At 56.3% G+C, this 12,076-nt stretch overlaps 2 protein-coding genes across 2 annotated transcripts; one reads left to right on the forward strand and one right to left on the reverse strand.

Moving 5' to 3' along the window:
- Window positions 1–502: 502 nt before the first annotated feature.
- Window positions 503–2,904, forward strand: FAM180B (family with sequence similarity 180 member B). Its single transcript, XM_043582499.1, has 3 exons — window positions 503–700; window positions 1,535–1,605; window positions 1,821–2,904. The coding sequence occupies exons 1-3, from the start codon at window positions 562–564 to the stop codon at window positions 2,214–2,216; spliced, it is 606 nt and encodes a 201-aa protein (XP_043438434.1). The 5' UTR covers window positions 503–561; the 3' UTR covers window positions 2,217–2,904.
- A 467-nt stretch (window positions 2,905–3,371) lies between these two features.
- On the reverse strand, window positions 3,372–7,515 carry C1QTNF4 (C1q and TNF related 4). The gene is made up of 2 exons (XM_043582496.1): window positions 7,409–7,515; window positions 3,372–4,497 (listed from the first exon to the last, which is right to left on the reverse strand). The coding sequence occupies exon 2, from the start codon at window positions 4,490–4,492 to the stop codon at window positions 3,518–3,520; it is 975 nt and encodes a 324-aa protein (XP_043438431.1). The 5' UTR covers window positions 4,493–4,497; window positions 7,409–7,515; the 3' UTR covers window positions 3,372–3,517.
- Between the last annotated feature and the right edge of the window lie 4,561 nt (window positions 7,516–12,076).

The raw sequence follows: 12,076 nt of genomic DNA on the forward strand, positions 1-12,076 counted from the left end.
CCTGGGGCCTATTTGGCTGGTGGCTGAGCACCTAAGTTGGAAGCGCTCGACTCTGCCTGTCCATGAGACCACCCAAACAGCTCACCATGCCATTGGAGGACCAATGCAGTTGCAGGACCAAGCTTTGCAGCTGATGCTTTTGGCTGCTGAGGGGCTCCCTGGAGGCTGGGCTGGGCCTGACTGGGTGTTGAAGCCTGAGTTCAGCTGCAGGATGTTTTGGGGGTGAGGACAGATAGTAAGGTAGCGTTACTGCTGGGCTCTTTCCTACCTCTTGGGGGGTGGGGGGAAGGGTGGGGCAAGCTGGAGCTGTTTGCTACCAAGCTCCGTTTTCTATTAACTAAGCATCCCGCCCATCTGGGCAGGAACAGGCTGAGGGCTTGACAAGCAGGGAGCCAGGCTTCTACTGCCAACAACTTAAGATTCCACTTTTCCATGGGATGGAAAGGTCCTGGGAAGTCAGAGCCAGCCCCTCCCTGTTTAGCATTGAAGGCTGACACACAAAATAGGAAACGCCTGAGCCGCCTGCAGTGGAAAGTTGGAGCTGCGGTGTGTGGCAGGCGGATGCAGGAGCAGAGAGCAGCTGGGGAGAGAAAGACTCAAAGGACGTGGTGGGGCACAGCTAGGACGATGCAGTTCCTGGATTGGCTAATAGTAGCCACTTGCCTTCTCCCTGGGGTAACTGCAACCCAGCACTATCCAGGTACCGGGGCTTTAGGGTGGGGTGGATGGGAACCAAGGAAGGCTGTTGGCTGACAGCAGTTAAATTTGGTTCTATCTGAACCTAGCAGGGCCTAGAAACTGTGGGCAAGGTGGGTACCAGACTGACCTGTGCAGCACGTGGTAATGGTCTGGGCCCCAATCCCAGAATCAGAAAGGTCCAAGTGAAATGAAGGGAGGTAGTCCTAGGTGCCCTCAGTGCCAGCCCTGGACAGAGCTGGGCAGTGGCCTTATTCTAGGTGTGCAAAGCAGGACCTCCGGACCTGCCCTGGGCTTGGGACAATCATTCTAAGGGCTGGGCAGCAGACCAGAGTGAAATGAAGGAAGCTGCAGCAGACAACCCGCCTTGGCCTGGCTTCCCTGGCCTCCACATGAGCACTACTGAGGAGCAAGGAAGGAGCAGGTTCCTCCAAAAGGGGTCCTCGACCTTTGGGGAGAGTCACTGGCACTATTTTAGATCACACTGTCCCAGATGATTACAGGGAGGGGAAGTGGGAAGTGAAGTGTCTTGTGACCCAGTGGTCTGGAGCTCTTTGCCAAGGGAACTGCAGAAGTTCAAGGAGGAGTCCTGGACACTTGCCGAGGTGGTATCTGGGTTTGGGATGATGATTTTGGGATCACAAGACTTATGCCTGGGAGGGAGGATGTCAATGTGCATGTGTCTGTAAGGAAAGGAGGACATGGGGTGGCACTCCTACTCTTTTGTAGATAGAAGAACCTCTTGGCATCCCTACCAAGGAGCTAAGGGGCACTTCTGGGAGGCTGGGGTGTTCAGGGTGGAGCCTGGCAGGGGCCTGACTCTTTTCTGCTGCCCCAGGGCAGCCCATGAACAGAGCCAGCGTGGGAGGTGGCCTGCAGGAGCCAGAGGCCCCGGAAGTGATGTTTGAGGTCTTTCCTCCAGCCTGGGATATGGGGGTGGGAATGTCCAGAGGTCCCTAAGCTCAGGGTTGGGAAGGGGGATGTCTTAAGCTGGGCCTGCTGGGGGAGGGGGGCCACCCAGCATGGGTCCTACTGCCTGCTTATGCCCCCACAGCCCACTCTTGCTCCCTGCCCTGCCCCCACCCCCAGGCCCCAGCCCACCCCTTACACGGCTCCCCTTACAGCTGCTTTGGGCTGGGCTGGAGCTGGATGTCACAGGGCAGCTGCACATCCAGGACGAGGAACTGGCGTCCACACGCCCAGGCCGCCGACTCAGGCTCCTCCTGCAGCACCACGTGCCCAGTGACTTGGAGGGTGCTAAGCAGCGGCTGCAGCAGTTCCAGGACCTGCGGAAAGGGCCTCCTCTTAGCCCTTGGGACTTTGAACACCTGCTCCTCACAAGCCTGTCCTGTGTCTACCGGCTCCATAAGGCTAGTGAGGCTGAGGAAAGAGGTCGCTGGGCCCAGGTCTTCGCCCTGCTGGCACAGGAAACACTCTGGGACCTATGCAAGGGTTTCTGCCCCCAGGGGCAGCCCCCTTCTCTGGGACCCTGGGCCTTGATCCTTGACCCCTTTCCCTGACCCTCCCCAACTCCTACCCCAAGCCAGACCCACCCGGGGCAGTGTTCTTTCCACTGTGTTCAGGTCTCTGGCCTTGGATTGTACCCTGGAACCCACTTTACCCCTTCCCCATTTTCTTCCCTGAGCCCTGGCAGGCTAAGAGCCTGGGTCTCAGGCAGCAGGCACAGACTCGTGGGTGTGTGTATATGTGTGTGTGTATGTGTGTGTGTGTGTGTGTGTGTTGGGGTCAGGGTTGAGAAGTGTGCTCAAGAGATGCTGAAAAAGCAGCTGCCCTCAAGAAAGCCAAGTTAGATGCTCCAACTCCCACCCTGGCAGTCCATAACAAGTCCTGTGGAATCTACAGGAGCCTTGTGAATGCTCAGCACCCGGTCCTAATTTAGATACCCCTTTTAAGTCCAACCAGTGCTCGGAGTCCCTGAGCCCCAAGTTCCCCATTTGGACTAGCCATAGACTAGACATCTTTAGTCCTGTCTGTTGGAGGAGGAGAGGAGGAAAGCAGGTGGAGAAACATTACCTTTTCTGGAGGGGGCGGGTGGAGACAGGGAAGCGGATATTTTTTGGTCCATCTCAACAAGGCTCAACTGAACACCTCGAGTGGGGAGTGAGGCTGTGAGGGCAGAGACAAGCTGAGGTTGGCTGGTGTAGTCCTGATCCTGTGTAGCTATTCCATTAAATGTTCTGTTCTGGCCTCCTGGAGCCTGTGTCCTTCTATGCCAGAGTAAGTTGTTTAACCCTTGTCCTGGGCAAAACACCCTCCCTGTCCTGGGAAGGCAGGAGTTGGGGCAACCAGGTATCAACTCATTCCTCACACGCCCTGCTAGAAGAAGGAATGTTCTGTTTCCTTGAATCCCATCCTCCCAGAAAGTTAGCAGGGTGTGGCCCCTTGTCACAAGAAGGAACCAGCCAGACCCTAAGAAGGACGTCGTAGATCAGTGGGAAGGAGTTACAAGGATTTGAAGGGGAGGCCCGCAAGGGGTCGGGTGAATAGGGTTCAGTTTAATCAAATTCCCATCTCCTCGCCCTCCCAGCGCCTGACCAAACCCTGCCTTCTGCCCTCCGACTCCCACCCCCCGGTCTGCAGTAGTCAGTGCCTTCCCATCCCACCAGCCCGAGACGACAGCGTCGCAGACAAGACAGAGCGCAGGACCCCGGGCAGACAGGCGCCGACGCAGGCCCACTTTATTGGCAGAGTCAGCCACACTGGGCGGGCCGTCATGCTCGCGCCGGCGGGGCTTTCAGGCCACGGCCCGGCTCGGCATACACGCCCCGGGCCGCCCCTGGGCTCCTCTCCCGGTCGGCGTTCAGAGCTCCGGCGGCCCGAGGCCCGGCGGGCCGGCGGGGGCGAGGTCGGGGTACACCAGGAAGCCGGAGAAGGTGATGTACTTGCCGTGGTTGCTGTAGGCGCCGTAGCCGTCGTGGTCGTGGCTGAGCAGCCAGACGGCGTCGCCGCGCCGCAGCGCCAGCATCACGCTCTGGCTCTGCATCTCGCGGCGCCGCGACGCGCCGTCGTCGTAAATCATGGCCTGCACCTCGTCGCGATTCTTCATCAGCTTCACGGACAGCGTCTTGCGCGGCAGCTTGCCCAACGTGAAGGAGAAGAAGTAGGCGCCCGGCAGGCGGCAGCGGAACACGCCGGCCGCCGCGTCGAAGTCGCCGCCGATGTTGACGAGCTCCGTGTCGAAGGCGAGAGGCCGGTGCCGCGGCCCCGGGCCGGCGTCCGAGCCCACCAGGCTGCGCGTGCGCGCCGCCGAGAAGGCAGAGCGCGGCTCGGGGGGCGCGGGCGGCCCGCGCGCAGGCGCGTCGGCGTCGGCGTACACCAGGTAGCCGCTGAAGGTGGCGCCGGGGGCTCCGAGAGCGTACTGCGGGGCGCCGTGCAGCCGCAGCCACACCGTGTCGCCGTAGTCGAGCTGCAGCATGGCGCTCTGGCTGGCGGCGCGCCGCGCTCCTGGCCGCCGCTGCTCGTCGAAGGCCAGCGCCTGCACCTCGTCGCGGTTGCGCACCAGCATCACCGACAGGCTCTTGTGCGGGGCCTTGCCAGCCGTGAAGGAGAAGAAGTAGGCGCCGGGCACGCGGCAGCGGAACTGGCCTGTGGCCGCGTCGAAGTCGCCGCCTATGTTCACGTACACCTTGTCGAAGGTCACCGCCATCTCCGATGTGCCCTCCAGGGGGGTGGTGCGTGCCGCCGAGAAGGCAGAGCGCAGCTCCGTCGAGCCCGGGGCCGGCCCCAGGGCCCAGCAAGCGGCAGGGCCCAGCACGCCCAGCAGGAGTAGCAGCATGGTGCCTGGGAAGGGGGGGCGGGCAAAAGGGGGAGGAGGGTGGGCGGTTGTGCGGGGGCGCCTCCAAATGCCCAGAGTTCGGAGACTGGGAGACGAGTTATCTTCATAGCCCTGCCCTTGACCCACAACCTAGGACTCGGTTTCCTACAGACTTGGACTAGATCAGCGGTTCTCAAACTTCGGCCGGCCTCAGGGTCCGGTAAAGAGCTTGTTAGAACACACATTGTTGGGCCCCCACCCCCAAATTTCCATTCACTAGGTTTCGGATGAGGCTTGAGAATTTGCATTTCTAACAAGTTCCTGGCAAGGCAGATGCCACTGGTCCAGGGACCACACTTTGGGAATAACCATTAGATTAGGCCAGTGAGTCTCCTTTATTATTATTTTTTTTGTAAGCACTGAACTGAACCCCTTTCTCAAGTGAAAGCTCACACACCTGTACCACAGGTCCAAGCAGAAATGCTTTAAGAGGCCTATAGTCCTGTCAGCTGGGTTTACCCCCTCCCCACCTTAGCAACACAGTGGATGGTCAGGGGGTCTCTGAGTTTCCTTCAGCCTGGTTTGCTGCATTTTCTGTGGCTATACTATGGACCTCGGCCTGCCCCTCACTCAGGCACTAGCTCTCTGTACTGATGTCCTCCCTGGTGGCCACTGTTTCAACCCCCATCTGGGCAGGACAGGACATAGCTGCTCATTGACCCCTTTCCTGGCCTCTGACCCACTCAAGGGTCAGCTCCCACTCTGGACTCCCCAGGGGCCCTTCTTGCAGTAAAGAGGCCAGAACAGTTGGGCTTTGACATAGGTCCCTCCCCCCAAGAAAGCGGAGGAAGAGACAGAGACTCTTCCTCTGGGCTTGAGGGCTGGTCACTGAGGGGAAGGGGAGAACGAGGGGCTGCTGTGAATAGAGCAACAGTTCCAGCAAGGCTTTGGCAAGGCTGTGAGCTCAGGAGCTTTGTTTCTCAGCAGCCGTGGAGTGAAGGACTGGACTCCGTTCCTGGCTCTACTGCGTAAATGCTGTGAAACCTAAGGCAAGTGCCTTAATTTCACTGGGATTGGCCTTCTTTATGTAAATGGAGAGGAGACCTGCCTCACAATCTTACTGAGAATGCTCTGAGATAGCAGGTGTGAACATAGTTTGTGAAGGGCATTGTTGCCCAGGTGTGCAGATGCTTCTGTTTTCGGCCTTGAAAAAAGTACTCTGATCAAGTTCTGGACATAAGGAATTAGGGACTCAGTAACTCCACTCTCTGGGAGCTTGTGAAGGCAATACTTAACTCCACCATGCTTCTTAGTAGGGCATAGGCTCTGGGGCTCGAATACCCAAAAGCCCTGAAGTGGAGACAAAGCAGGAAAGAAAGTGAGCTGGCAACAGCCTAGGATTTGGGCTTCCATGGGAGGTGCCCTGGGAGTGTGTGTAGTTTGGTGTCTCTTAGAGACCCTGGGGCTTGCTGAGAAGGGTTGCCAGGTGCAGTTGCACCCTACACAACGCCATTCACCTTAGGGTACGTGGGCACTGGAATCTAGCCCACATTCTATTGCCCAATGGTGCGGAGCTGCTGCACCTGGGGAAGGAAAAGTGTGCCTCTTTCTAATTTTCATAATAAAGACCCCAAGTCCCTAACCTAGCTGAACATTCCAGAGTACATGCCTTTCTTACAAAGGCAGCCCATGGGCTAGCCAATACCCTTGATGAAGGCAGGGAAGAGGGAGGGGACCCGTCTACGGTGGTGAAGATTGCACCTCATGAGTATTCCCTTTTACAAAGTTCTTTGGACACATCTGGTCTCACAGCAACCCTGCAAGGCAGGGGGCCCTCTCCCATTTTATAGATGAGAAAGTCAAGGCCCAAACAAGGGGAAGCATTTTGGCCCAAGGTTACCATGCCCACTGAGGCAACCTTGAGCCAAGGTCTTTCGGTTCCAAATTCAGTATACTTTTCCCTCCACCATCTTTTCCTCCTAGACATATATATTTCCAGCCAACCTGTCCTTAGCCTCAGTTCCCCTTTTTGCAAAAAGAGGAGGAGAGGTAAGTGAAATGAATCTTGGGATCCAGGGCAAAGGAGAAAGAAAGCAAAAAGCAAATAAAACCAACGAGACAAGCAGAAACTCTAGCGTTTTGCCTTCTGGGACTATGGGAACATCACTACTCTTCCTGACCCTGCTCCTCCCCTAGCGGGTCCTACCCCAGGAGCACCTGCCCACCCTGCCTTCAACAATCTCCCTGCAGAGTCTGGTGCACCCCACGAGGGTCAGAGGGTGTTCTTGTGTGTGTACAGTACCCAGCGTCTGCCCATTTCTCACCCACCACTGCCCACTTCCCAGGTTCCCTAGGTCCCCATCCTTCTTTAAAACCCCTTCCCTGCGCAGGTCAGAGGTGGGAGGGTGTCAGGTGGGCCTCAGAGCTCCAGGAAAGGAAATGGCTGATCCTGGCTCTGCCCAGGTGAGGCTCAAAATAATCATCTTCAAAGAGAAAAAACTGGGACACATAGAGCTGGGGCAGACCCAGAGCCCCGGAACCGACGGGGGAGGTGCCGCGATGTCAAGCTAAGGGGATCTCAGAGCCCCGCTCCCCGCCAAACCCCACTCCCCAATGACCCCCTCCCTCAAGCCCCACCAGAACCTCCTCCCACCTTGAAAGCCCCCCATGCTCCCCAAAAGATAAGTCCCCCTTTTACAGAAGCAATTAATCCTTTCTCCTGAAAAAATAAATCTCTCAGGAAGGGGTACCCCAGACCTCCCCCCATCCCATCCTTCCTTCATCCATCCCTTCGGAGTGAAAGCCCTTGAGCCTCTTTCATGAAAAGGCTCCCAGGTCCTCCTTTCAGCAAAAAAAGACCCGACTCCCCCGCGCCTTCGCCCACCCCCGCTTCCATACGGGAGAAACCTCGGCTCCCCGCCCGGGAGCTGCCCTCACCTGGCTGGGGGCGGCGTTCGGGTCGGGTTCGCTCCGAGCCCGCGATCCGGCTCCGGGCTCCGGGCGGGCGCCGGGGCTGCGCACTGACCGCCCGCGCTGCGGCGGGGCCGGGCCTGGCGGGGGCGGCGGCGGCGGTGGCGGCGGCGGCGGCGGCGGCTGCGGGGCGCTGGGACCCCGGGACCCCAGAACCCCGGGGCGGGCGCGGGGCAGCGAGGCGCTAGGGAAAGAGGACGGCTGAAGAGCGAACCGAGCAGACCGCCGGGAGGAGTGGCAGGGGAGCGGCGGGAAGGGGGAGAGGGGAGCAGAAGGGAGAGGGAGGGGCGCGCCGAGGAAGGGGGGCCGCGCAGGGCCTAGGGGCACGGCACGGAGGAGGCCCCTGCGCAGGCTGCGCAGAGTCCTGGGCTCTTCCTCATCCGTGACCTCCCTAGAGCTTCACCCTCTGGCTCCACAGAACACGCATCATCAACCCAAGTTAGCAGATGGGGAAACTGAGGCCTGAGGCAGAGGCCAAACTGGGGGTGGCCCAGGGCACTCTTCAGGCGAGCCTCCTCCCTGGTTTGAGGAGAGGGGACTGCAGCAGGACACCGACTAGACAAGCCCCTGGGCTGCAAGGACAGTAGAAGGTGAGATTTGGGCTGGGACAGATGTCCAGACTGAGTGACACTGGAGGAGGGGGGTCTGAGGAAAAGCAGGATAAAATGGGTCAATGTCACCAGTAAAGAAAGAGCTTAAAGTGACCTCGTTTTTCTTCCTTACCTCCGAATCTCAAAATTCCCATTGCTGCTTAGGAAGAAAGGAGGAAGACCAAGCCCCCAGACACCAAAGGGTCAGCCTGGACCCCCTGGGAAGGGGATGCAAAGGAAGGGATCCTTGGGGCAGAACTGGGTTTTGGCTGAGCGGGCTGCTTCCAGGGCGCCTGCAAGAAGGGAGAAGGTTGGGGCGCCTGGGTGGCTCAGCCGGTTGAGCGTCCGACTTCAGCTCAGGTCATGATCTCGAGGTCCGTGAGTTCGAGCCCCGCATCGGGCTCTGTGCTGACAGCTCAGAGCCTGGAGCCCATTTCAGATTCTGTGTCGCCCTCTCTCTCTGACCCTCCCCCGTTCATGCTCTGTCTCTCTCTGTCTCAAAAATAAATAAACGTTAAAAAAAAATAAAAAAAATTAAAAAAAAGAAGGGAGAAGGTTGAGAAAGGCACTGGGAGGGCTCAAAAGGGCCTGTCCGCAGAGGGCCAGCCTGCCTAGCTGGGGCCAGCGTCGCAGAATCTAGTGGGACATCAGGGCTGGGAGCAGGTGTCTTCCCGCACCTCAGCACTTATCAGAGGCCCCCAAAGTCCTCTGCTCTGGGCTTTGATCCCTGCAGCCCTCTTGGACCCCCTCATTGGGGCTGCTGATCTCCACAACAGCTGTGGAGCTGTCCCCCGCCCGGCACTCAGTAGGTGTTGACTGAGTGGATGGCTTTAGAAGAGGCCTCATTCTCAGCTGCCAGGAGCGGATGCCCTCCACCTGCACCTGGTTGACACAGAAGGCCTGTGCTCTAGTCCCTGCTCTGCCACAGACCCTGTGTGTGGACCCAGAGAAGCCTAGTGCCCTGTGAAGCCCTCTGTCCTCTGGACCTTTCCTTCTGGAACTCTCAAAACTTGTGTGACCCCAGTTAGTCTGATGCAGGTTAGTCCTCACGAAGGCATTGATAATGATAATGGGCTTATTAAGTTTTCGTCAGGGTGTTAGGTGAATGATGAATGAATACGTGCCTCGATGGAAAGAAATGAATGAAGACATTTTGGACTGAGCCCTGGGGGTATTTGGGGCCTGGGGTAAAGCACCTGTCTAGTCCCCATTAGATCATGACTGTCCCCTTCACCAGTTTGAAAAGCTTGGGTCACAGGCCTATGGGAGGGCATGAGGCAGGGTGAGTTAACATCCCCCAGGGAACCCTAAACCAAGCAGGGTCCAGGGGATAAATACTCCAGGTTTCAATCCCTCAGTAGGACAATTCCCAATTGCCAGACATGTTTCAGTCTCAGAGAGACTCTAGCATGAAATTGAAGTCGCCCATGTGAAAAACCTACTCATCTCTGTATGCTTTATTTCCTTTCCTCCCTTCCTTGTCTCACTGCCCCACTCCTTCACCCTGCTTCTTGGAATCACCTTTTGAACTACTTGCACCCAAATCTTTGTCTCAAGGTGTGTTTTGGGGGGAACCCAAACTAAGACAATGAACAATAACTGGGTCTTAAACTGTGGTAAGTGCTTTTTCACATCCATTACTTTAATTTTCTTAACATCTCCTGAAGTACATACCATTTACAAATGAGGAATGAAGAGGTTATACGTGGGGGCAGGATTCAAATCCAGGCCTGTTTAGCTCTAAGACCAGGTCCTTAACTACTATGTTCAGCAGCCTCCCTAATTCTCTGATCCTCTTTGGGTCTTACATTTTCATCTGTAAAACAAAGGATGGGCTCTTGAGTTTGAAGGGAGACAAGGTACTCAGTTTCTTCTGAAGCTAGGCATGGTCGAGGAGGTGTAATCAGAAGCTGTTGGGAGAGAAAGTGCTTGAAAGGGATGGACTCAGCTCAGAGGCCCTTTATTTTGCCCTCCCTTTTCTCTTCCCCCTTTTTGGAATGTATACACGAAGGCTGGAGCCCCAGTTGCCATCTTGGGCCAGGAGACACAATGAAGTGTTCTAAGGTGCAGTCTTAGGTAGGTGCTCAGGAAGAAGCTGAGATGAAAAACACCTAGAGACCCTACTCTCTAGGAGCTAATCATTTAGTGGGAGCGGCTGGATGTGGATTGAAAGAATCATAGTGGGTGGAAAGAGATCAGCTCCAAGAGGGAGCTACAAAGTGCTACAAGAGCTCAGGGAGGGAGAAATTCCACTGGAGGATTAAGGAAGATGTCCCGGAGGAGGCTCTCTCTCTTTCTCTTTCTTTTCTTTTTTCTTTTCTTTCTTTCCTCTCTCTCTCTCCCTCTTTTTAAAATTTTTAAGTAAGCTCTACACCCAAAATGGAGCTTGAACTCAGAACCCTGAGATCAAGAGTCACATGCTTCACCAACTGAGCCAGCCAGGTGCCCTATAAAGAAGGTGATTTCTTTTTCTTTCTTCTTTCTTTCTTTCTTTCTTTCTTTCTTTCTTTTGTATTTGAGAGAGAGAGAGCACAAGCAGGGGAGGGGCAGAGAGACAGGAAGAGAGAGAGAATCCCAAGCTGTCAGTGAGGAGCCCGATGCAGGGCTCAAAGGAACTCACGAACCATGAGATCATGACCTGAGTGGAAATCAGGGCTGCTGAGCCACCTAGGCGCCCTGAGAAGGCGATTTCTAGATAATGGCAAGGATTTGACAGTGAGATGGAAGAGTGAGGGGTGGAATCCAATCAAAGGTAAGAATAGGAACAAAGGTGTGGAGGTGACATAGACAGGGCTTGGGGAGGAGACCTCGCATGGCTCAGCTCAGGAGGGAAGGGGTTGTGAGTGGAAGCTATGGCAGGTGAGCTGTGTGGGCTTAAATGCCGAGCTAAGGAGCTCGGGCTATCCTGCAGCAGAGGGGACAGTACTCAGAGCCGTAAAGATTACTCTGGCTGAAAGACAGTAGACCGAACCAGGGAGACCTGCAAGAAAACACTCCAAGTGTGCAGATGAATCTAAACTATACGGGGCTAGTCAGAAAGGAAAAGCAAGGGAGGACACGGATGGGAGAGAGAGTGAGACTCAGCGACAGAGAGAGAGAGCACCCGCACCAGCTCACAATTTAATTAGCTTCCTGGTTTGCCGGTGGATTACAGGGGAATTAGCAGAGCTCAGAGTCTAGGGACCTTGCTGGGAGTTGAGGGGAAGTTAATGAGAAAGACAACAACACACCCCAGGGAGAAATGATAGAGGAGGAATTGTTAGCCCCGCAGAGAAGCCGGCGGGAGAAACAGATGTCAGGGCGCAGAGTCTCCGCCCTGTTCAGAGATTTCAACCCACTAGGGGGATAGAACTTAGCGCTCCTGGGTAGGGCTTCCGGCTCCAAAGCCCAGGGTTCCAGGAGTTCCTGAATGCCTGGGAAATGAGCCCAGCCGGGGAGAGCTGGGACTGGCTGTGAGGATCAGGTTCCCAACTCTGCCTTGGCCTTTTCCCAGAGGGGGAACTGAACCCCCAGCCTCCTTTTGCAGATAGACAGGTTGAGGCCCTGGATGGGGAGGTGACCCGCTCCTGGCCGGATGTGACAATGGCATTTCCCAAAGACAGCTGTGACAGTATCTCCCACCCCCCATGCTCTTTTCATACTGTGACCTTCCCACTCCCAAGAGGAGGACTTGGGTTGGTCATAAAGGGTGGTGCTGCCTCTGCCTGGTGGTGAGGCTCTATCTTGAAACTATCATGATGTGAGAAAGCCCAGGCTCCATGGAAAGGCCACATGTAGATGTGGTGGCCAACAGCCCCCGTCAGGACCACCTCCCAGATTTGCAAGGTCCAGTGCAAAATAAAAATGCTGGGCCTCTTGTTCAAAAATTGAGAATTTATTTTTTCGGGGGGGGGGGTATCTGGGTGGCTAAGTCGGTTGAGCATCTAACTTCGGCTCAGGTCACATCTCACAGTTCGTGAGTTCAAGCCCTGGGTTGGGCTCTGCGCTGACAGCTCAGAGCCTGGAGCCGGCTTCAGATTCTGTGTCTCCCTCGCTCTCTGCCCCT

Source organism: Prionailurus bengalensis, chromosome D1, assembly GCF_016509475.1.
Source record: "Prionailurus bengalensis isolate Pbe53 chromosome D1, Fcat_Pben_1.1_paternal_pri, whole genome shotgun sequence".
Classification (NCBI taxonomy): Eukaryota; Metazoa; Chordata; class Mammalia; order Carnivora; family Felidae; genus Prionailurus; species Prionailurus bengalensis.